The sequence below is a fragment of the Vulpes vulpes genome, chromosome 3, assembly GCF_048418805.1.
Source record: "Vulpes vulpes isolate BD-2025 chromosome 3, VulVul3, whole genome shotgun sequence".
NCBI classification, from domain to species: domain Eukaryota; kingdom Metazoa; phylum Chordata; class Mammalia; order Carnivora; family Canidae; genus Vulpes; species Vulpes vulpes.
Genome location: NC_132782.1, coordinates 55,840,586 through 55,864,751, shown reverse-complemented (window position 1 = coordinate 55,864,751; position 24,166 = coordinate 55,840,586). Strand labels below are relative to the sequence as shown.

Here is a 24,166-nt window from a genome sequence, read left to right as displayed (position 1 = left end):
GCATCACCTCCATCCCCTCAGCCTCAGCCAGGTTCTGCCCCAGGAGCTTTCAAGCTTCTAAGAAAGTTCTCCTTCAAGCTGTTGAGCCATTATTCAGGACTCCTTGATTTCCAGGTCACCAAGTTACACAAGTAGAACACAGAAATACCTTCTCTTAGGAAACAAAATATTTTTGTGGTCGATCTTTCTACCTCACGGGGTCTGAATGTGAAAGAACTTTGAGTTTATGTAACATCTGTTGCCTATTCCGTCCCTAGCCTTGTACAGAATTGTCCTTAGGGAGAACTTCACGGGCTGATGGGCAGCTGAGAGGGCTCCAGAGGATGAGAGGTGGCACAAGATGGGGCTCAAGCAGACCAGGGGACATGTCTCTAACCTGCCCAACCCACAGTGCGAGTCCCTGACGGGGCGACGTAAGCACATGGCCCTGCTGCGTGTCCTTAGCCAGCCAAGTAACTTGCAGGCGGAGCTCGGAACCAGTGCTGTGCCCTGGGTCCTGGACTCACTGGGGCCGAACTGCTTCAGATGAATTGGCGCTTTGACCTTGCAGGCCTTTGGCCGTCTTTCCAGTTACCACGGTCACTGGTAGTAAGTTTTCGACAGAAGTGACAACTGGATTCATGTGCCCCTTGTGCTGTTGCCTGGGTGGAGAAAGGACCCCTTAATGGCTAGATGGGCCCGAAGGCAGAGTTCCTGGCAGGGTAAGCGAGTGGGGAACGGGTGACAGGCAAGTTAAGTCCAGGAAAGACAGAACCACAGGCAGCTGGCTGAGCAGAAGTGGATTCTACGCCGCTCGGGGACATAGGGCCCAGGGATTTGTTCTTGTGGCAGATGGGAAATGGTTCACGTGGAAAGGCCTCCATAGCGCCTGCTCCCGGAAAGGCACTCCTTACAGTTATCCTGGGCTGCGAGAAGTACCTGTGGACTTCGGGTCTGGAGCCTGACCCGGACAGGGTGGCCCTGCTGTGGTTGATAGCTCACTTCTCAGCTGGAGTGGCCGCTTAGGGCCATCCAGGCTACAAAAGACCGGTCAGAGCCAGTGAACATAACTCAGGGTCATTTGCCCAGAGGGGAGCTCACCAGGAGGGAGAGTGTGGGACAAGGAAGCACTCAGAGCATGGGGTCAGGCTGTGGCGTACCCGGTCCAGTCACAGCAGCATTAAAATAGCTTGAGCCCCGGAAATGAAATGAACTTGCCCAAAGTCGCATTCCTTGTTTGTGAGGTGCAGACCTGGGACCCAAACCCAGGTTCATCCTCTCCCTGCAGTGTAGCCCGTCCCTTGGGTATTTGAGGCAGAGGAATTGAGGATCCTCCACCTCCGTGCCACACCCCCTCCCAAGCTCACCCAACAGTCTCTGCCCCCACACACCTTGGTTGATGTGTGCCCCTTCTTTTGCAGCTGGCTCTCCTCACAGAACTCTCCCAGAATCGCAGCAGTGAGACCTACAGGCCATTCAGTGGCTCCCAGAGTGGCTCTGCTTTCAGCAGCATCTTCCAGAATGAGAATTTCCAGCTGCAGCTCATTCCCCCACCTGTGACTGAGGACTGAGGCCTCTCTGGGGCCTGGCACTAGAGATAAAGGCGATCATCATGCAACCACGGAGGGACACCTCTCTAACCGGCTTGGCCGCACTGCCTGCCCCCTTTTGAGCTGAGGCGCTGAGGTGGATTCCATACCCGGGCCTTTCTCCAGGTCCATCATCCCCTGGGAGACTCCCTGTCTGTCCCAAGATGTTGCTGCAGCATCAGTTCACCAGACCAGTTGATTTTGTTGTACTTATTAAGCAAAGGAATGTCCCATACTTCCATCCAGCTTTTTAAGAAAATCTGCTTTGCCCCTTGGGGCCTTTCCCAGTTTCCCTGAAGCTCAGAGAAGAGATAGAATCCAGGCATGTGTCATACCCCCTCCTCTCGAGCTGCTGGGTGACCTGGAGGGACTCCATTCTCGCTGCTGCTGAAGAAGACAGTGGTGGGCCCAGCTGCAGGGTCACTGCAGGGTGACTGCAAGCTGCCCTGGGGAGGGGGTGGCATCTCCCTTTGGGTGCGTTTATGTTAAAACCCATTCAAGTGTAAGGTTTGCCCTTTCTAACAATAAATGCCTCTGTGTTTAAGTTCTGCGGACCAGCTGCCTGGCTAACTCTGTCAGTCATGAAGGACATTTAGAGCCCTTGGGGCCACAACTCAGCTTTATGAGTTCAAAGTCAAGGACCCTGATTGTGGCCACCTTACTAGTGCTCCATTCAGAACAGCCCAACCAGCCAGGTTCTCCTCTGGCAGGGACTAGGCACCTTTACAGGCCCTGGTCCTGGGACTTTGGACATCATGGAGCCAACAACCACAGGAGGTCATGTCCACAGAGCCTCCGTTTCTGCCTCAAAGGCTAAGATGCTTCTTTCAGCCTCAGATGCTAGTGGACTGGTTTACACTGACCAAGCCCACAGGAAATAGATGTATAAACTAGAAACAAATACATTGATTCCTCTTTAAAAAAAAAAAAAAATTTATTCATGAGAGACACAGAGAGAGAGAGGCAGAAACAGAGGGAGAAGCAGGCTCCATGCAGGGAGCCCGACGTGAGACTCGATCCTGGGTCTCCAGGATCACACCCTGGGCTGAAGGTGACACTACACCGCTGAGCCACCCAGGCTGCCCAAATACATTGATTCTTTTTTTTTTTTTTAAAGATTTTATTTTATTTATTCATAGAGAGAGAGAGAGGCAGAGACACAGGCAGAGGGAGAAGCAGGCACCACACAGAGAGCCTGACGCGGGACTCGATCCCGTGTCTCCAGGATCATGCCCTGGGCTGCAGGCGGCGCTAAACCACTGCGCCACCGGAGCTGCCCAATACATTGATTCTTAATAGAAAATAGATCCTGCCACTTGCTAGCTAGGATCCTGAGCAAGTCACTTCTCTAAGATTCAAGACTAAATGAGACAATATGTTAACATTTAGCACTATGCAGGTACATGGCAAAGGGCCCCAAAATGTGAGTTTAGCTTTTATTATAGAACTCCTCCCAACACCTGGTTACACAGGCAACTGCTCCTTGATGGAAGTGTAAAAGGAGGTCAAATTTGGGGAAGTGATTGAGATCCAGTTGAATGCTGGTTGCAGTTACATGACATAGTCTCAAGCCTCTTTTACAGATAAAGCTGAGACTCACATGATAATTTAACCAAGGCAACACACTCAAGAGAGGGCAGGGTGGCTCAGTCAGTTAAGCATCTGGCTCTTCATTTCGGGTCAGGTCAGGATCTTGGGGTCATGAGATCAAGCCCCACATTGGGCTCCATGCTTAGCATGGAATCTGCTTAAAATTCTCCCTCTCTCTGCCCATCTCATCCCTCCCCTCTACTGGCCTTGTACATGCACTGTCTTTCAAAATAGAAAAAGAAATGGCAGAACAAAGTTGGGTTCAAGATGCCAGTGTAACAAGATCCTGAACTCACTTCCTCCCAAGGACACAACAAATCAACAACTACATATGGAGTAATTCCCTCTGGAAGGGAACTGAAAATTGAATGAACGGAGCCTCCACAACAAAGCCTGAAAGGACAACATCCCAAGATGGGAAAGAGAAGCAAAGACATGGACTTGCCAAGGGGGAGACATCAACCATGGGGAAGCAAAATTGAGAGGGATCTCAGAGGTCTGGAACTGTTCCCTGAGGAGTGAGGGATTTTAGCTCTACATCAGGTACTCCAACCTTAGTTCCTCCACAGGAGAGATGAGCCCCTAAAAAACCAAGTTTTGAAAAATCAATAGGGATTATGTTCAGGAAAACTACAAAACTGTAAAGAATGGAAAACCCACTCTTAAGGGGCTGAGGCACAGACTCCTTGTACCCAGAAACCAGCACAAAAACACCAACTTAAAAAGCACATAGACCAGGGACACCTGGGTGGCTCAGCAGTTGAGCATCTGCCTTTGGCTCAGGGCGTGATCCTGGAGTCCTGGGGTTGAGTCTCACGTCAGGCTCCCCTCAAGGATCCTGCTTCTCCTTCTGCCTGTGTCTCTTCCTCTCTCTCTGTTTCTCTCATGAATAAATAAATCTTTAAAAAAATAAAAAGCACAAAGACCATAAGTAAAGGAGACCCATCTACTAACTTTAAAGCGCCTACCAAAGAGGCAGGAAACAGCAGATTCCCCTTGGAGGAAGCCACATCTGTAAGCTCAGTCTGCCTCAATAACACCAGTACTGGTGGGCCATCTGGAATTCACCCTGGATCTGCCACAGGGCCGGCCCTACCCACTGGTGTAGCCCAGCCATAGCCCACCACCCACACGGGGGGGCCAAAGAGATTGTCTTCCTGCCCACAGGACACCTCCTACAAAAGGCCACTCCTTCGATACCGAGATAGGTCACTGACTGACCTGATACATAGAAACACACCAGGGAGGCAAATGGAATGGACAAATAACGCCAAACAAAAGAACAAGACAAAACCTCAGGAAAAGAGCTAAATGAAACAGATTTGCGAACTCCCTGAAAAAGAAAATGGTCATAAAGATGCTCACCAGATTCAGGAGAATGGGTAAGCACAATGAGAACAACCAGGGGAATATATAAGAAAGTACCAAATGGAAGTTCTAACTGAACTTAAAAAATACGCTAGAGTTCAACAACAGACTCTAACAGATAGGGGAGCTGGAGGAGGAGCAATGGAACTCCCCCCCCCCCCCCCGACGATGCAGCAAAATGAAGAAAGAATTAAAAATGCCTGAAGGGACCATTGGGTTTTATCAAGCAGAATAGCATTTGCATTATATAGATCCCAGGGGAAGACAGGGCCAGAAAAGTTATTTGAAGAAACATTGGCTGAAAACTTCTCCATCTGGGGAAGGAACCAGATATCCACGTCCATGATAAACCAAAGAAAGCCACACCAACACACATGATAATTAAAATGGTAGAAATTAGACAATCTGGAGCAAGAGAAAACCAACTTGCCATATATAAGGAAAACCCCATAAAGCTATCAGATTTTTCAGCAGAAACAGACCAGGAGAAAATGGCATGAAAGGAAAAAAACTTCAATCAAGAATTCTCTGTCCAGCAAGATTAGCATTCAGAATTGAAGGAGAGATTAGGAGCTTTCTAGATAAGCAAAAGCTAAAGGAGTTCATCACCACTAAACTAGCCCTACAATAAATGTTTTAAAGGGGCTTCTTTAGAAAAGAAACTGCACTAATAAGAAAGGATATGAAAGCAAAAGTCTCACTGGAAAGTAGTGCCTGGCTAGCTCAGAAGAGTGTGCAACTATTGATCTTGGGGTTGTGAGTTCAAGCCCCACATTGGGGGAAAGGTGGGGCCAAGAGACAAGGGTGGGGGGGGGAGATTTTTTTTTTTAAATCTCACTGGGAAAATGTAGCAAAGTTAATGGATCAATTACTTACAAAGCAAGCATGAAGGTTAAAAGACAAAAGTAGTAAAATTAAGGAAAGTGGCCCAAGATGGCAGCACAGAAAGATCCTAAACTCACCTCCTCCTACTGACACCCTTTATATACACCTACATTGAGAGCAATTCCTTCTAAAGAACTAAGGGCTGATTGAACAGCCTCTACCCAACAAATAATAGAGGGACCACAAAGAGAAGAGCAGAGAGACAGAGACATGGTATCCATGGGAACACCCCCAGTGCAGCGACCTGCAGTTGGGAAGGATGTAACTGAGGATCCCAGTCCAGACTCCCCTACCCTGAGGCACAGTAAAAACAAAAACAGTAGCTTAAAGGTTAATTAGCCTATAAGTGAAGCAAATCCATATACTAACCTTATAGCATCCACCAAACTAGCAGGGAACTGCTGGAACTCTAGGGTTAGAAGCACAGTGAGTGCCATTTTTGACACTTGCCCTCCACTTTGATAGGGCAGGGTCCAGGCACTCAAGCCAGCCAGTCAGAGCTGCCCCAGTGCACCCTGGACCCCTGGCCCACACCAGCTCCAGCCATCCCGCCCAAGATAGCTCTGGCACAGTGCACTCAGAGACTACCCCTCCTCCATTCCCCACATGCACCCAAGCTAGTCATCCCACCAATACAGCCCCAGTTTACTACACCCAGGGATTTGCTCCCACCCCATGCCTCCTGTCCTTCAAGGGCAGCCCTGGCATGGTGTGCCCCAGGCCCCCCAGCCTGCTCCAGCCATCCTGTCAGGGCAGCTCTGGCACTGTGCACCCAGGAACTACCCCAGGGTGGCCCTGACAAGACACACCCTAGATCCCCCAGTCCATGCCCACTAAAGATCCAGCTGTTCCATCAAGGTGGCCCTAGTGTGGTGCATTCAGGGATTCTCTGGCCTGTGCTGCCCATTCCAGCTACAACCACCGTACCTAGGCAGCCCTGACATGAGGTTAGTGCCCTGGGATACCCCTCCAGCCCAGGCCCCACCTGCTTAGCTCCAACCAGCCTGCCAAAGCTCCCAGTCATACACAGTCTACAGAGGAAACGCTTCTACACAGGGCCACTCCTTCAAGACCAGGACAGGTAGCTGTTCACCTAATTTATAGAAACACTGAAAATCAAAATAAAATGAGACAGAGAAAAATGTTTCAAACAAAAGAACAAGATAAAAACCCCAGGAAAAAAACCCTATTGAAATAGAGGTGATTCGGGATCCCTGGGTGGCGCAGTGGTTTGGCGCCTGCCTTTGGCCCGGGGCGCGATCCTGGAGACCCGGGATCGAATCCCACATCGGGCTCCCGGTGCATGAAGCCTGCTTCTCCCTCTGCCTCTCTGTGTGTGTGTGTGTGTGTGTGACTATCATAAATAAATAAAAATTAAAAAAAAAAAGAAATAGAGGTGATTCATCTGATAAAGAGTTCAAAGTAATGGTCATTAAAACACTCACTGAAATTGGGAGAAGAATGGAGGAACACAGTGAAAACTTCAACAAAAGAGAAAAGAACCAATCAGAGCTGACAAATACAATAATTAAGATGATACAGAATAATGGATCAGCAATTGCAGATAGAATATTGGAAATCACCAGAACAGAGAAAAGAAATAGAATTTATTTTTACAAAAAAGAACTTTGTAAAAATGAGGATATTTAAGGGACCTCTAGAAAAACATCAAGTATACTTTCACATTATAGAGGTCCCAGAAAGAGAAGAGAGAGAAGGGAGCAGAAAATTTATTTAAAGAAATAATGGTGGAAAACCTCCCTAACCTGGAAAAGAAATGGACATTCAGGTCCAGGAAGCACAGACAGTTCCAAATAAGATGAAGCCAAAGAAAGCCACATGAAGGCCTATTATAATTAAAATAGTAAAAGTTAAAGAGAGAACCTTAAAAGCAGCAAGAAAAAATGTCATATATGAGAAAAACCCCATAAGATTATCAGGTGATTTTTCAGCAGAAATTTTTCAGGCCAGAAGGGACTATCAGCATGTATTTAAATCACTGAAAGTATTCCAACCAAGAATACTCTACCTCACAAAATTATCATTTAGAATTGAAGGTTCCCAGACAGGCAAAAACCAAAGAAGTTAAACTCATCACTTAGCCAACCTTACAAGAAATGTTAAAGGGTCTTCTTTAAGTGGAAAATAAAAATCTATAACCAGAAAAAACAAATGAAAGAAAAAACATCACTGATGAAGGCAAATACATAATAAAGGCAGTGGATCAGCCACTTTAAAAATGTAGTGCTTTGGGGCACCTGGGCGGCTCAGTTGGTTAAACATCTGCCTTCAACTTAGGTCATGATCTCAGGGTCCTTGGATCAAGCCCTGCATTGGGATCCCTGCTCAGTGGGGAGTCTGCCTCTATTCCTCCCTCTGTATGCTCTCTCTTTCTCAAATGAATAAATAAAATATATATAAATTTTTTTTAATGTAGTGCTTTTAGAATGTGTTCAAACTTAAGGAACTGTCTAAAATAGACTGCTCTGTGTTTGTTTGTCCCACTATATATAAACCTCATGGTAACCACAACCAAAAACCTACAATAGATACACAGAAAAGATAGAGAAAGGAGCCCAAACATAATGTGAAAGAAGAAAGAAAGAAAAAGAAGAAAGAGAAAGAAAGAAAGAAAAAGAAGAAAGAAAGAAAGAAAGAAAGAAAGAAAGAAAGAAAGAAGAAAGAAAGAGAAAGAAAGAAAGAAGAAAGAAGAAAGAAAGAAAGAAGAAAGAAAGAAAGAAAGAAAGAAAGAAAGAAAGAAAGAAAGAAAGAAAAGAAAGAAAGAAAAGAAAAGAAAGAAAGAAGAAAGAAAAAGAAAGGGAGGGAAAGTAAAGAAAAAGAAGAGAAAGAGAAGAAAGACAGACATCAAACCACAAGGGAAGAGACCATTAATTACTTTCAATGTAAGTGGATTAAATTCACCAAACATAGGGTGGCTGAACAGATTTTTAAAAAGAAGGGCAAGAAAAAGAAAACTGTATGGTTCCTACAAGAGTCTCACTTCAGATCTAGAGATATGCACAGACTGAAGGTGAAGGGATAGAAAAAGAATTCCATGGAAATGGAAATGAAAAGAAAGCTGGGGGTAACTATACACATATCAGACAAAATAGACTTTAAAACAAAGACTAATAAAAGACAAAAAAAAGATATTACATAACGATAAAAGAGGTTGGGGCACCAGAGTGGCTCTGTTGGTTAAGCATCTGCCTTTGGCTCAGATCATGATCCCAGAGTCCTGAGATTGAATGCCGAGTCAGGCTCCCTGCTCAAAGGGGAGGCCCCTGATTCTCCCTTTCCTTCTGCCACTCCTTCTGCTTGTGTTTGCTCACTCTCATGCTCTCTCTTAAGAGAGAGAATTAATTTATAATTAATTATTATAAATTAATAAAATATTTTTTTTAAAAATTTAAAAAGATAAAGGGGCCAATCCAGCAAGAAGATATTAACATTTGTAAATATATATATGCACCCAACATAGGAACACCAAAGCATATACAGCAAATATTAACAGACTTAAAGACATAAACTGAAAGCAATGCAATAATAGTAAGAGTCTTTAATACTTTCGTCAATGGATAGATCATCCAAGCAAAAAATAAATTAGAAAATATTGACCTTGAACAACACATTGGACCAGATGGACTTACTGGATATATACAGAATATTCCATCCAAAAGCAGATGGAATATACATGGATCATTCTACAGAACAGTCACATGCTGGGCCACAAAACAAGTCTCAGTAAATTCAAGAAAATTTAAATCACATCAAGCACCTCTTCTGACCACAATGGTGTGAAACTAGAAATTAATTACAAGAGGAAAATGGGGGGAAATGTGGAGATTAAATAACGTGCTACTAAACAACCAATGGGTCAAAGAAATCAATGGAAAAATAAAAAATTACCCAGAGACAACTGGAAACAGAAACAGAACATAGCAAAACCTATGGGGTGCAGCAAAAGCGGTTCTAAGAGGGGAGTTCATACAATACAGGCCTACCTCAAAAAAACAAGAAAAATCTCTTAACTTTACACCTAAAAGAACTACAAAAAGAACAAAATCCAATATTAGTAAAAGGAAGGAAATAATAAAGATCAGAATGGAAATAAAAACTAAAAGGACAACAGAAAAGATAAATGAAACTAAGAGCTAATTCTTTTAAAAGATAAACAAAATCAACAAACCCTTAGCCAGACAACCCAAGGGGAAAAAAGAGGACTCCAATAAAATCAAGACTGAAAGAGAAGTTACAAATCAATACCACAGAAATACTACTGTCAACAATTATATGCCAACAAACTGGACAACCTAGAGGAAATGGATAAATTTCTAGAAACATACAATCTTCTAAGTCTGAATTATGAAGAAACAAAATCTAAATAGTCCAATTACTATTAGCAGACTGAAAGAGTGATCAGAAACCTCAAATTTATTTATTTATTTATTTATTTATTTATTTATTTATTTACTTACTTACTTATTTTTATTTTATTTTATTTTTTTAATTTATGATAGTCACACACACAGAGAGAGAGAGAGGCAGAGACACAGGCAGAGGGAGAAGCAGGCTCCATGCACCGGGAGCCCGACGTGGGACTCAATCCCGGGTCTCCAGGATCGGGCCCTGGGCCAAAGGCAGGCACCAAACCGCTGCGCCACCCAGGGATCCCAGAAACCTCAAATTTAAACAAAAAGTCTGGGAGCACCTGGGTGGCTCAGTCGGTTAAGCATCTGTCTTTGGCTCATGGGATCAAGTCCTGCATCCCACTTCTCCTTCTGCCCCTCACCCCTTCTCATGCTCATGTGCTCTCGTGCATGCACGCGCTCTCTCAAATAAATAAAATCTTTTTTTTAAAGATTTTATTTATTTATTCATGAGAGACACAGAGAGAGAGAGGGGGGCAGAGACACAGGCAGAGGGAGAAGCAGGCTCCATGCAGGGAGCCTGATGTGGGACTCGATCCCGGGTCTCCAGGATCACACCCTGGGCTGAAAGCAGGTGCTAAACCGCTGAGCCACCCGGGCTGCCCAAAAAAATAAAATCTTAAAAAAAAAAAAAAAGTCTGGGCTTGGATGGCTTAACTGGTGAATTCTACCAAACATTTAAAAATTTATTACCGGGATCCCTGGGTGGCGCAGCGGTTTGGCGCCTACCTTTCGCCTGGGGCACGATCCTGGAGACCTGGGATCAAGTCCCACATCAGGCTCCCTGCATGGAGTCTGCTTCTCCCTCTGCCTGTGTCTCTGCTTCTCTCTCTCCCTGTATCTCTCATGAATAAATAAATAAAATCTTTAAATAAAAAAAAGAAAAAAAGAAACTGAAGAAGACAAATGGAAAGATATTCCATGCTCATGAATTGGGAGAATTAATATTGTTAAAATGTCCATACTACCCAAAGCAACCTGCGGATTCAATGCAATACCTATCAAAACACCAGTGGCATATTCCACAGAACTAGAACAAATCATTCTACAATTTTCATGGAACCACAAAAGATCCCAAATAGCCAAAGCAATCTTGAGAAAGAATAACAAAGCCTTAGATACCATGCTCTCTGATTTCACATTATACCACAAAACTAGAGTAATTAAAACAGTATGGCATTGGTACAAAAACAGACACAAATTAATGGAACACAACTGAAACCCACAAATATATGGACAATTAATCTATGACAAAAGATCCAAGAATACACAATGGAGAAAGAATAGTCTCTTCAATAAATGGTGCTGGACAGCTACATGCAAAAGAATGAAACTAAATGACTATTTTGCACTATTCACAAAAATTAACTCAAAATAGACTGAAGACTTGAACTTAATACCCCAAACCATAAAATTCCTAGAAGAAAACTTAGGCATAAACTCCTTGATATTGGTCTTAGCAATATCTTTGTGGATCTGACGCCAAAGGCAAAGGAAACAAAAGCAGAAATACCATATGGGACTACATCAAACAAAAAAGTTTCTGCACAGCAACTGAAACCATCATCGAAACAAAAAGGCAACCTACTGAATGGGGAAATAATTTGTAAACCATATATCCAATAAGGGGTTAATATCCAAACTATACAAGGAACTTATTCAACTCAACAACAATAACAACAACAAAACTTGATTTAAAAAAATGGGCTGAGGCTCTGTGGACATTTCTCCAAGAGAACATACAGATTGTCAACAAGCACATGAAAAGGTAGTCAAAATAGCACCAGTTATTAGGAAAATGCAAAACAAACCACAGTGATATATTCCTTAAGACTTGTTGGAAAGGATGTAGAGAAAAGGGACCCCTTATACGCTGTTGGTGGAAATGTAAATTGGTGCAGCCACTACAGAAAACAGCATGTTTATTCCTCAAAAAATTAAGATTAGAAATCCCATATGATCCAGTAATTCTACTCCTGGGTATTTATCCAAAGAATATGAAAATACTAATTCAAAAAGATATATGCATCCTTGTATCCATTTCAGCATTCTTTATAGTAACTAAGATAAGGAAACAACCGAGATCTCCACTGATAGATGAATGGATAAAGACGTAGTGTATTTATAAAGTGGAATTACTCAGCCACAAAAAAGAATGAGACCTTGCCATTTACAACAACATGGATGGAATTTTGGGGTATTATGCTACGTGAAATAAATCAGAAAAAGACAAATACAGTATAATTTCATTCAAATATGGAATCTTAAAAAAAAAAAAAGCAAATGAACAAACAAAACAAACTCCTAGATACAAAGAAGAGACTAGTGGTTACCAGAGGGGAAGGGGGTAGAAGGGTGAGAAAATGAGTGAATGGGTGAAGGGATCAACTGTTTGGTGAAGGATGGTGGTGACCACTTTGTAGTGCAGACAGATGTTGAATTATAAAGCTGTACACCTGAAACATATGTATGTTTTTATATGTATATATTTTAAGTGGTAGATCAGGGATTTGAACTCAGAACTGTGATTCCAGAGCTAGTAATGTTCCCTGCTCAAATTAAATATCAGATGCTGCCTGGCCTAAAATTACAGCCAAAGGCACTTGATATTCTCAAAGCAAAATTTGATGATTGCCCTTCTTCATTTTAGAGTCTAAAGAGCACAAGCTATTCTGAATATCAGAACCTGTTTCAACCTGTGAACCTGTGTTCAAATCAGGCCCAGCAAACAACAAATTATCCTTCTTCAGCCCCTGAGCTATTTTATCAGTCCTTGAGTCTTTAATTTTTCACTCGAGTCACCATACCACGGAATAAATTACAGCATCTTTATATTCAGGTCATGCCTTCCGAAGAGCACACCCTGGATTGGATTTGAAGAGCCTTCTTGTCTCACCTAAGGGTAGACGAGAAAGGACTCGGAGTGCTCGGTGGCACTTGGCAGTGAGGACGTGGCAGGCCTGAGCTGAGCCCCAGTCCCTGCCATCTGGAAGCCACCATCCCTGTCCTCTCTCATGGCACTGAGCAGATGTTCTACTCTGCAGTGATGTCAGGTCCTGCTCCAAAGCAGTTCCTTTGGGACAAATATTTGTCTGGAAATATTTCTAGACTCAGCAACAGCAGCAGTTTTGCTGACATCTCCACGGAGCTCACGGAGGGGAGTGGGAGAGCTCCCAGGATCAAGGAGCGGACAGCTGCAAGTGCCCCCCCCCGCCCCCGCTCGGGCCCCAGGGCTGGGCTCCAGCTGCTCTGCTAGGCCCTATGCTCACCCGGTGGCTGTGACGGGTGGTAAAGGGCCTGGGGAAGACGTTTCCATAGACCCTTCGGTGCCATTTGGGGAGGGCAGGTACTTGGTCTGAAGCAGGTCTTCTCACGCTGCCCCTGGGAGGGAGGGGAGACGGTCCTCTGAAAGGACACCAAGGCCTTGGGGGAGCAGAGTGATTCTGGTTGGTCGGCAGGGCAGTACCGGTTACAGCTCTGTCCTTCCTTACACCTGGTGAACAGAGGAATCAGAGTACCCCGTGGCCCCCCTGAGGACGGTTCCTCTCATCTCCCGGCTTCAGCTGCACACCCCCTGCCCACCGTGTTTGCACCCCTCCTCCCGACGCCCAGTTCTCCACAAAGAGTAGAATGGACTGCTGGAAAGAGCGCCGGGTTGCCAGTCAGGAGCCCGGGGTTCTAGGCCCAGACCCACCACTGGCCCACACATGAGCTGAGGAAGGCTGTTTGCTTTTCTGAAAAATAAAAATAAAAGCAATCTGCTCCATCTCTAGCAAAGGTCCAAGTGATGGGTGGGAAGATGCTTTCCAAAGATAACACCGCCAAACCAGAACCTTCTGCGGTGAGGGGGAGGGAAGGTGTTTGTGGAAGAGGAAAGCCAACAGGGGCCTCATCAATGATGAATGCTTTAGTGAATAAATAATTCAGAGCTTTGGGGATCCTTTTAGAAACAGTATGTTTCCACTCAGCTCCGCCTGCTGAAAATGTTTTTCCAAAGGCGCATCTCCAGAATCAGACACCTTTGACGTGCCCAAAGACTCGGGGAAGGCCGCTTCGGGTATTGTCCTCTGGGCAGCCCACGCCAACCCCAGGTCCAGCCGGAGCGCCCAGAGCTTCCAGAGGGCAGCCCTGGCTCATCGGGTTTCATCCCGGGGCCCCTCTGTCGGCCACCAGCCCCCTCCACACGCGGCTACTCTATGAAGCCTTGCACAGCTCCTTGAGGGAGGTGGCAGTTTGACTCACCTTTTGTCCACTCGTGGGTGGTTTCCTGTCTGTTGCGGTCACCTGAGAGCAGAATCGCATTCGGTAGACTCCGGTGTGCTCGTTAGCACGGTGCTTAAAATGTAGCAGGTATCACCAGGTTTTCTTCAAAATGCCTTTTCTATGGACAGAAATGTTCACAAACCCTATGTGTACAGCTGGGTTAACTCAGTGAAGACATCGGGGTGTAAGCAGCACCCAGATCCGGCAGGTAGAAACGACCAGCCCCTCAGAGGTCCCCTGAGTTCTGTTCAGCACGCGCCCTAGGTTCCCGCCATCCTTGTACTGGCAGTTCTGACCTTCATATAAACAGGGTACGCCGCGCGCTTTGGGAAGTAGCTTCTTTGCCTCCGGTTATGTTGGAGATCATCTCTGTCTCCTCCTCCGGACCAGCAGCCAGTCTATCAGAGGACTAACCCGTGATTTATCCACGGTGTTAATGGGCACTTAGGCTGTCTCCCGTACGGGCCTTACCACTCTTCTCCCGGTCTCGCGGTGAACACATGTATGCAGTTCTGTCGGGTGTAAGCCTAGGAATGACTTTGCAGGGTCCAAGGGTAGGTCTACTGGACACCTTCTACCTGCCGGCATGAATGAATCAATGTCTACCGCTCGGGGGGACAATGGGATGGGTAAGATGCACACCCCCCTTGCACCGTCCCTTCCTGAGCTCGACTTTTGGAGCACAAGCCCGATATCTGCCTCTTGCCCCAGCCACGGCTAGCTGCTTAGCTCAGGCGGCTGACAGGATCTGCTTACTGAGCTGTTGGCGGGGCTGGGCCTCAGCTTCGCACTGGGGCACTTCTCCAAAACTGACTAGCCCAGTGGCCCCCATTTCTACCGGACATGTCCCCTCAGAACTCTGCACCACATCCATCTCAAAGGTCAGGATTTGATGGGGGAGACGGGGGAGTGGGTGCCATGCTCTGAGATCTCATGGTTTGCCCAACCCAGGCTCTTCTCTCTAGGAGGATGTATTAGCTCATCACCCTTCAAGATTCCCACACCACACCCTCACCTCCACCTGAGATGATGATTCCTTGGTTCATGTTCCCCTTTGCTGACCTGTGACCCCATTATTCCCTTTTGGAGTGGCTGTATCAGACATAACATGGGGCTGAGTGACTTCCTGTTTGATTCAGGGAACATATGGCAGCTCCACGAATTCACAGCCTCTCTGCCTCTTGAATATGTTGATTATGGGATGAAAATAAATTCTTTGGGGGTAGAACTGATCCCTTTGGGACCCCCCGTAATCTAAAAGGACACCCAGCAAATTCCAGTTAGACCCACTGATCTTACACTGACCTCTGTGACCTATCCAAAGATTGCTCACTGAGGGTCCCACATTTACCTTAGAGAACCCAAATCCTCAGTCTTCTCCATACACTCGGTACAGCCCCTAAATCATGCTAGAGTCAACTCTCTATTCCAGATTCCCAGGTTGAACAGGCTGTATGGATCCCTGTGCAACCCCACCCAGGCCTCAGTGAGCACCCCCTCCATACACAGAGCAGTCGCCCCACCCGGGGTCTTCCCCAAAGCTCCTGGCCTGTGTGACCTCCTAGAACAGTACCATGGATAGACTGCAATGGCTTTTTAAGGCCATTCTATAGATACGTGGATGTGCTTACATTTGCTTTGTGAATTTTGGCATCATAGTTCACACAGGCAGGTTCTAAACATGAGGGAGTATCTCAGCCCTCAGGTATCAGATGTTCATGACCAGGTAATCAGAGTCAGGGTCTACACGGTCCCCTGAAATAAACTGGTCCAAAGAGGCAAGTCCATAACAGGGGATGACAGAAGGCTACGCAGTTGGCACGAAAGGCCCCACCCGACAGGGCTGGGAAGGGGAGAAAGCAGAGGCAGCTGATAACAAAAGTGCTACTATTTGAGGCCATTCCCAACAGAGTTCCGAGATCCAGGGCCACACCTGAGCACAAGGCAGTGTCCAGGGTCCCAGTCCAGACACAGGCCCAGGTCCAGCCAACCTGGGCACAAAACCGGAGCGCCTCGGCAACAAGAGCACCATCAGGGGAGGCCCGAGGGCTGAACTGTGGCCTGCTGATCCCTCCATTAGAGCCAGGGCTGGTCCAGATGGACTGTGGGGGGCCTGGGTGCCATGCACAACCGCAGAGCCTCAGGTGGGGGAAGGAGACAGACAGGTGAGGGAGAGCAGAGGGAAGAGGCCTAAACACGAGAACAGGGCTTGACTGCACAGGCTCAACAAATGAGGGAGTCACACCAACTGGATTTGGAAGCTCAGCGGACACTTGGAGCCCTGGCTCTGCTACTTAACCTGCCATGGACGACTAACTTACCTGCCTCTATAGTCGACTCAGCTACTGGTTGCTTCAGCCATAAACTCACGGAATCATCGTCTCCCACCTCTCACGCAGAGTCACAGGTGTGGATGATAGGGTGACATCTGGGAAAACGCCTGGTCACGTCCCCATTCAGACACTGCATGCCTTTGCTTACTTCACAGTGCTGCGTGGTCATCATCTCACAGCAACACTCCAGATCTCTTTCTTGGGATAAATCATCTGGGGTCTGATGCCAGGTGATACAGAGGGCTAGGGTATCCCACCCGAGCCCAAGGCTTCTGATCTCCTGTCTCCAAATTCACATGCAGGGCTTCAGGCTGGGGACTGAGAAAGACAGTAAGAATCAAATCCTCTCCTCTTTCTCCAACCCACAGGTGCAAGAACTTTCCATGCACGGTTGGAGGCCTGGAATGGGGTCAGTGCTCAGTGGGGCGGGATAGCTCAAGGATACACAGTCCCCTGTCCACCCTTTAGTCTCATCCAGCAGATGCCTTTAGCAGGTGAGTCACTGCCCAGACTTGTGGGCTCTCCACTTCCATCCTACACACCCAGCCAATGCTCCGCCTGCACTCACTGTCCTAGGACTCATCATCTTCAAAATAATTTACTGGGTTTATGATTATAAAAATAGTACCAATTCATTTTAGAGAACTAGGAAAATTCAAAAAAGCAAACAGAAAAGCACCACTAATACCTGGCATGTTTGCTTTGCCCTGCTTTTCACTTCCATCAGCTTCCGTATTTGCCTGGTTCCTGAGAAATCCATCTGACCTCTGACTGCACCTCCTTGAACCCAAGGAGCCTGAGTCCCAAGGTCCTGCCTTACTCCCTTCAGTCGGCGCAGATCTGGGGCTGCACGGCAAGGGTTAAAGGCATTACTAGTTTGCAGTGATTGAAATGTAATGAGGACAAGACGCTAAATTAAAGTTTATTGCAGAATAAAAGTGTATGTAGTCAGCACTTGCAAGAGGCTACAATGAGATGCCTTGGAGAACCTGGCAATACAATTACGTAGAGTTAAGTGAGTAAAATCCACACACAGAAGATGAGATTGGCTGTCGGCAAAAGTCATTTTAAGACAAGTCGCCTTATGTGGAGGCAGGCACGGTAGCCTGGACTCCTGGCAAGACGTGATTGCACACGGAAGCAACAGCCCAAAGCACTGACGTATCTGCAGCAAGACGGTGTACGTCTGTGCTGGGACGTGGTCTGTGGAGCACAGGGAAGGGAGAGAGGAAGGCAGGCCCTTGGCGTTTCTCCCACCCTGCCGGGGAGCAGCCCACCGAGGCCCGGCCTCAGCCCGCCGGGAGGTGTTGGCTGGTTAGAGGCCGGCACACCCTCCCCTCTGCTCCCAGGTTCCCTAGCGGCCTCCTGACTCAGCTTCCAGCCACCCTGAGGTGGGGAAAGGTCTACAGAGCCAGCGACTTAGGCAGAGGGCCCAGAACGTGAGGTCTAGGGCCAAGGTACCTGCCTGGTTCAAGTCTGACTCCTACCAAGCTGTGCCACTTGGGGCGAAAATATTCACTCCCTGAGCACTTTTTCCCGATCCATGGAGTGCAGGGCCGAAATCTCCCTCAGGGTTGCTGTGAGGTTTGCCTGCAGAAAGCAGGAAGCTTGGCTAGAATTAGTAATAATAATGCCGGCAGCCTGGGTGGCTGAGGGGTTTAGCGCCGCCTTCCGCCCAGGGCGTGATCCTGGAGACCCGGGATGGAGTCCCACGTCGGGCTCCCTGCATGGAGCCTGCTTCTCCCTCAGCCTCTCTTTCTCTGTGTCCCTCACGAATAAATAAAATCTTTTTAAAAAATGATAATGCCACTGTTAATACTGACGTGTGAATTTATTCAGCAGTCTCTAGTGAGGTTATTCAATGAAATCCAACCACAGGAGCTGCTCTTTTTTAGGTGTGAATTAAAGAATCGAGCCTCTGGATTTGCCACGCTGAGGTCTGGACCCTGTGCCTTGGTGATGAAGCGACTGCACCCCCAAGGACCTGTGGTTAGAACTGTCTCACATGGCCTGTGTAAACCAAATACAAAGCTGTGGCTTTGCTGAACTAAAGACTAGGAGAATCTAAGTTTTATTAGTATAAAATGATGTAGACAACAAAAAAGTTCTTGTTACAAAGTGTTCTGGGAGTTGTTGTGAGTTGACCGTATGACCAACATGGGTCATAATACTCACCTGCGCTTCATAGTTCTTGTAAAGTCTAAGTGTAATAATGATGTAAACTGCGTATTTCCTGGCACAAAGTAAGCACTCAATTCATGTTTCACATTTCACAAGTGCGGGTTTTGGTTTTTGTTTTGTTTAGTTCACAACGTGTTACTTAAACCAGACGGAAGCTCCCCAAGGGAGAAAGCAGGGGGAGAGAATATTCCAAACTCCAAAATATCAGATTTGTGCTGGTACAAAAGAAAAAATTACATTTATTTTACAAGTAAGTATTTTCCTAAAGTATTCTACACAAAGGAAAGTTGAGCTGTCTGTAGGAAAACAATATAATTTTAGGAAATTACAGAAGGGTCAACATTGTGCTTAAAACTTTAAAGCAGACAGGTGCAAAAACTAGCATAGCACAGTAACTGAATATTGCAAGGTATGAACAGCCTTAAAAAGTGAATGTGGACACAATGATATGGAAGCTCAGTATTAAAGCCTCTAGTGATGATTTGCTTTCAGAACCTGTTCATACTAAGAGCACTGCTTCAGTCTAAACAGAACCCAAAGAACTCAAAGCACTAACAGAAGCATGGCCCTTTCACACGCAGTACAGTCAACTCTCCATGCCCCAGAGTAATGAAAGGGAGCAGTGACATAACATTTTTAAAAGGTAAATAGTTCCAAAATTAATTCTGAGAAGTGCCCTTATACTTCTGTTTGGAGGTGAGAAATACTGACATCCCTGGAATTCACAGCAACAATAGAGCCAGTAGAACTCCTACTTCTTACCCTCTGCCTTCTCCCCAGTGGCAAGAGGCACATATTGTTTACCAAAAAGCCTAAAATGCAACTGGCCTCCTCAGCTCTGGCTCCCACCTCCTGTCTGGAGATGGGAGTAGGACAGAAAACCGTTAAAATATTTCCCACCTGTAAAAAGCCAAAACATGTCAATACAACTTTGCAGTCAAGATGGAAAAAAAATCAAGAGCTAACGTATAAATATTAGTTTAACTTGTGCTTTTTTTTTTTCCTTGCCTGGCAGTATTTATAGTGCCAAACATATCTGGGTATTTTGACAGCTTTCTAAAATAGGTGGTGTCCTGTTACCCAAATAGAGAAATTTGTATAAAAGGAGTTTGTTATGATTAATCCCAAGAGAATGGTTTCAAATAGGCCAGGAAGTGGAGGTTAAAAAATAAAACCACCAGCCCTAAAACAGTATCAAATCCTAGATCAAATCGAAAGGTTCTTCAGGACAACCACTTCATGGTTTTGTTCTGGTTTAGGTGGTTTCATTTGTTTTGGTTTTGTATTACCTTGAAGTACATGTCTTCCTCTTCTAGGAAAAAAACTGATTTTTCTCCAGGGTTTTCCTCAAATTCTTCAATTCTTAAAAATTACAAGGTAAAAAAATACCTAATTTGACTGTAAAGCCATATTTGTTAATGTACCAAATAGTTTTAACCACAAAAGCATTTTAATTGTTTTGTCTTTTCTCATAAAAGTTATGAGCATATTTGAAACTTCAAAATTCTAAAATAAATATTGGTTTGATAAGAAAGCTAAATTCCATACAGGACTTACTTTGCATCTTCCACCTAACAGCCTTTACACCAACTTTCAGGTAGTGGGAATGGTGTGCCAGGTTTACATCAAAACCCCCAAAAGCAGTTTCTCCATCCACACAACCCAACACTTTGCTCTCAGTGAGCAAACTTACACTATAAAGTTTTCATGTATAAGTATTAACCAAAACACTACTTAACATGACTGTGTTTGAGGTCTATAATACACATCGCAGTCTAAACATTTTCTAAAGTGCCTATAAATATGCTTATACAAATGAGCAATATAATATCAGGTTTACAGAGAAATTCCTTTATATAATATATAACAGATAGGCCTAGAATTTAAGTTGTAAATATACATTTTTATATCCTTATCAGTTGTTTTTGGAATGCAAGCAAAAAGAAAATTCTGGTTCAATCATATATATGATTTTCAGAGAATTATTAACAGTGCCAGGACAAAGAAATTCTTGCTTGTGCTTGTTTAGAAAAGGCTATTTTGAGATCCAGGAGCATCTGATATTTAGAATCCAATGGAGTATCTCCAATTCTATAAAATAGTAGCAAGTGAAGCTTAGTGAGTTTTAATTACAAAGAGATTGTGCAAATATTTAAAGTGATTATCAACCATTATTAAATCCAAAAATTCCATTAAAATCATGGGTAATCTGGCAGTTCAGGAGTTTAAAAAAGAGGAACCTAGGCCAAAGTCATAGATGTTACTGATAAAGGCTCCGGCCCTGACACAGCCAGCTTCAGGTCACAGCCCTGTGACCACATATTTCCATGGCTTTGGAGACCTGGTGGTTGACTCCAATCAGTTTAATGAAGGGGAATGTGCGCCCAGAGTTTAGAACTGATAGGAAAGGTGTAGAGAAAGAATACCTTCCATCTGGCCCCCCGGGGGGCTTCAGTTAGCTTCCCCCACCCCCCCCACCCCACCCCCCCCCCGCCAGGGCAGGTACACACAACTTGATGTTGCTGCTACAACCCTGAGTACACAGCGGCTGGCTACACTGCTCGACTCAAAGGATTGGGCTTCATGCCCTCCCCTTCAGCTGGCTACTCCACCATGGGAGGCACTGAGGACTCGGGCAGGCCCATCAGATGTCTGTCCCCCAGCCATCTGGGCCAGGGAAGCCCCTCTCCCCAGCCCTGCCTCCACCTGCCCTTTCCTGTACCCTGCTGTTCTGGAGCCCCTCTCACCACCTTCCTGGTTAGACTAGTTGACTCTTTAAGTTTTGGTAGCAGGAACTTTATGCTGCATTCTCATCTAGCATAGGAAGTTTTAACTAACACTGTTTTCAAAGGAATATGCATCCTCTGCTTTCTAAACCCTAGGGATGTTTTGGGCACCTACACCTAACGGAGTGCTTAGAAATCACTTTAGAACTACAGATACAACTAAGAAAGCAGACTCTGCCTACAGTGATTTGTGAAGGATGCCAAATGGAGGCTTCAGGCAAGAACACAATGGGCCTCTTCTTATTTCTTAAAACACAAACTAACGTGACAAGAAGAAATGTGCAAAAATGAGGACAGAGCATGAGATAATGCCACAAGAGCATGCTCATGGTTAAGATATAAGAAATATTTCTCTATCCCCACCTTTGATAGTTCTAGTTTCATTAGGGCCATATTTTAAACTTCCTGGATTCTTAACTACGCCTCACAGAAGGCAGATTTGGAGAAATGGCAGATAAGCAACTCACACAAAAACACCTTATATAAATGCAAATTAGGAGAATTCTGAAGAGAGCTAAATAAGAAAGTGTTATTCACTATTTTGTGAGAGAAAAGAGAACATGTACAACAGACTATGACTATTACTGTAGTAAAGTGAATATTACACAAAATATTTTCTCCTGACTTAGCAGCACACTATTTCAACTGCTTTTGCATTTGCATTAAAAAATCCATGCATCATACTGAATTCTACTCCATTTTCTCACCTAAGCCATTCTAATGCTTCATACAACCAAACGAAGCAGAATTAATCAAACCTATTAGATTCATTCCTAATCCCTAAAGGACTGCTGTCTTTAGCATTTCCATGCTAACTAAACTATTATTGATTTTTTTTTCTTAAGACATCAGATGTGGCTGCCTCCTAAATATAATACCTATATAACATCCTAAAAGTTTTCCCCAGATTTGAAGAACAATTAAGAAAACAGGGAAATGCTGAGGAACCCACCCAAGAGGCTAGCTTGAATGCTGCAACACATTCTCCAGCTGCAAGCCTAATCTCTCTCTCCTTGCCCTGGGTCCCCAGAGCACTCTGGATCCCGTGACCTGCATGCGTTGGCCCAGTCCTCTGTTGGACCGTGGACCCCTTCCTGTCAGGAGTCAGGGCTCATTCAGTCTGCATGCCCATGCTGCACCCTGCAGAGTGGAGGCACTCAGCTAAAGCTGGACTGAACATGAAACTGCAGCTGTCAGGTCTTCTTCAGTGAAGGTCTAGCTCCACCCCAGATCATGCACAGTATGCGACCAATGGCCATAACTAGGCGTTGAACGGGGTCTTCGGGAACCTCCAAAAGTAAGCCGAGGCAACAGTGGCCCAGACCCATGCAGGTGGTGGGAAGAAGGGAAAAGGGACAGAATGGCACCTACTGGTGCCCGCTCTGTTCCCCTCTCATGAGCTGATTCCTGTATGACCCTAGCAGGGGAAGGATCCCTGTCAGCACTCAAGAGGAAGGCCTAGAGGGCTGTGTGTGTGTGTGTGTGTGTGTGTGTGTGTGTGTGAAGAACTGGCTCCTTCACTGCCTCCTTCACTCCGGGGTAGCTCCTCAACCTGATCCATGATACTCTGCCATCATCACGTCATTGCTTTCGAAGTTCCCCGTGAAATTAAGGCTGGGTCACAATTCATGACACCAGATGCTACATAGAAAATAAGTCGAGATACAAAAGAAAACCATTTATAAGAAAAAGAATGTCTCAGTTATAAGACTAAAGTAAGAGTGATGCTAATCAGCAGATGGTTGTTAGAGAGGGGTAGAAAATACCAACTGCATTGGAAAAAGGATCCATCAGACAAAAGTACAAAAGCTCAGCATGGATCAGAGGCCATGGCTTCCTGCTTCGACTCTCACACGGTGGTTTCTATTGTCTCAATCACTTCCAGATCAGACTGCGAGGGGGAGAGAAGGGTGCACTCATCCGGCTCCCAGCTGCTCTCTGGACTGTAATCTTCCTCTGAACTCAGTTCTGCTCCTTCTTCTGTGTCCTCATCACACGATTCCACATAGTGAGCCCCGATCGCATTGATCCCGGAGTCCTCAGAACTCGAGGGAGAAGAGCAGTGATCTATTTTTGGTGTATTGCTCTCTCTTGAAATTAAGGCATCGTGTGCAGAGACCTCCTCAGGGCTCATTTTGTGGGAATGCGGCGCTGGCTGCTTCTGCACATAACACATCTTCCCATTAATACATTTAACCTGATAGTTGTCGATAAAGAGGTCTGAGATCATACAGTACCTTGGTGAGTCAGGGGGGAGGGGTGGCTGGAAGACAGATGCAAATTTCAAAAAGTGTTCAGTGAGTGACACTGAGATCTGAATGGTATTTGTGGGTTCTCGAGGCTTTGCAGGAATCTCAGTGCTTGGAAGCTGCTCCACAGGGGTCATAGGCTGATACACATATTTACCTGTGGGGAACACAAAAAAGGCGGTTAAACTCTAAGAGCATAACACAAACTACATTAACGTAGCTATACCAGTTTCTTTCTTAGGACTCAGATGTTTTAAAAATAATTTAACATCAAAAGAAACCAGTAACAATCGTTCAACATTGTTATAATCAATGAAAAATACAGCATAGTACATAATAACATTATGGTATTTTCATCTAAGAAACTCAACACACTATAAGTTTTAATGTATGTCTTTCTAATATCTCTGAAGTGGGTATACACTAAAATATTTATTTTACAGACAATTTTAAATGTTCTACCCTTCACACTATAGTACCAAATGTCCACCATATAGTATGGTAAAAAAACAT

General features: G+C 45.2%; 2 protein-coding genes and 1 long non-coding RNA gene across 6 annotated transcripts in view; 1 reads left to right on the top strand and 2 right to left on the bottom strand.

Moving 5' to 3' along the window:
• VPS8 (VPS8 subunit of CORVET complex) overlaps nucleotides 1-2,112 on the top strand; it is a 248,815-nt gene extending 246,703 nt beyond the window's left edge. For all 4 annotated transcript variants that reach the window (XM_026007303.2, XM_072752535.1, XM_072752534.1 and 1 more), the window contains one exon: nucleotides 1,401-2,112. In XM_026007303.2, the coding sequence (XP_025863088.2) occupies nucleotides 1,401-1,550 (150 nt within the window). In that variant the 3' untranslated portion in view covers nucleotides 1,551-2,112. The remainder of the gene's footprint in view (nucleotides 1-1,400) is intronic.
• A 9,829-nt stretch (nucleotides 2,113-11,941) lies between these two features.
• On the bottom strand, nucleotides 11,942-14,682 carry LOC140598228 (uncharacterized). Its single transcript, XR_012000437.1, has 2 exons — nucleotides 14,084-14,682; nucleotides 11,942-13,334 (listed from the first exon to the last, which is right to left on the bottom strand). It is a non-coding gene; the product is annotated as an uncharacterized lncRNA (long non-coding RNA).
• Nucleotides 14,683-18,827: 4,145 nt separating this feature from the next.
• C3H3orf70 (chromosome 3 C3orf70 homolog) overlaps nucleotides 18,828-24,166 on the bottom strand; it is a 79,728-nt gene continuing 74,389 nt past the window's right edge. Inside the window, exon 2 of the mRNA XM_026007305.2 lies at nucleotides 18,828-23,810. Coding sequence (XP_025863090.2) covers nucleotides 23,254-23,810 — 557 coding nt within the window. The 3' untranslated portion in view covers nucleotides 18,828-23,253. The remainder of the gene's footprint in view (nucleotides 23,811-24,166) is intronic.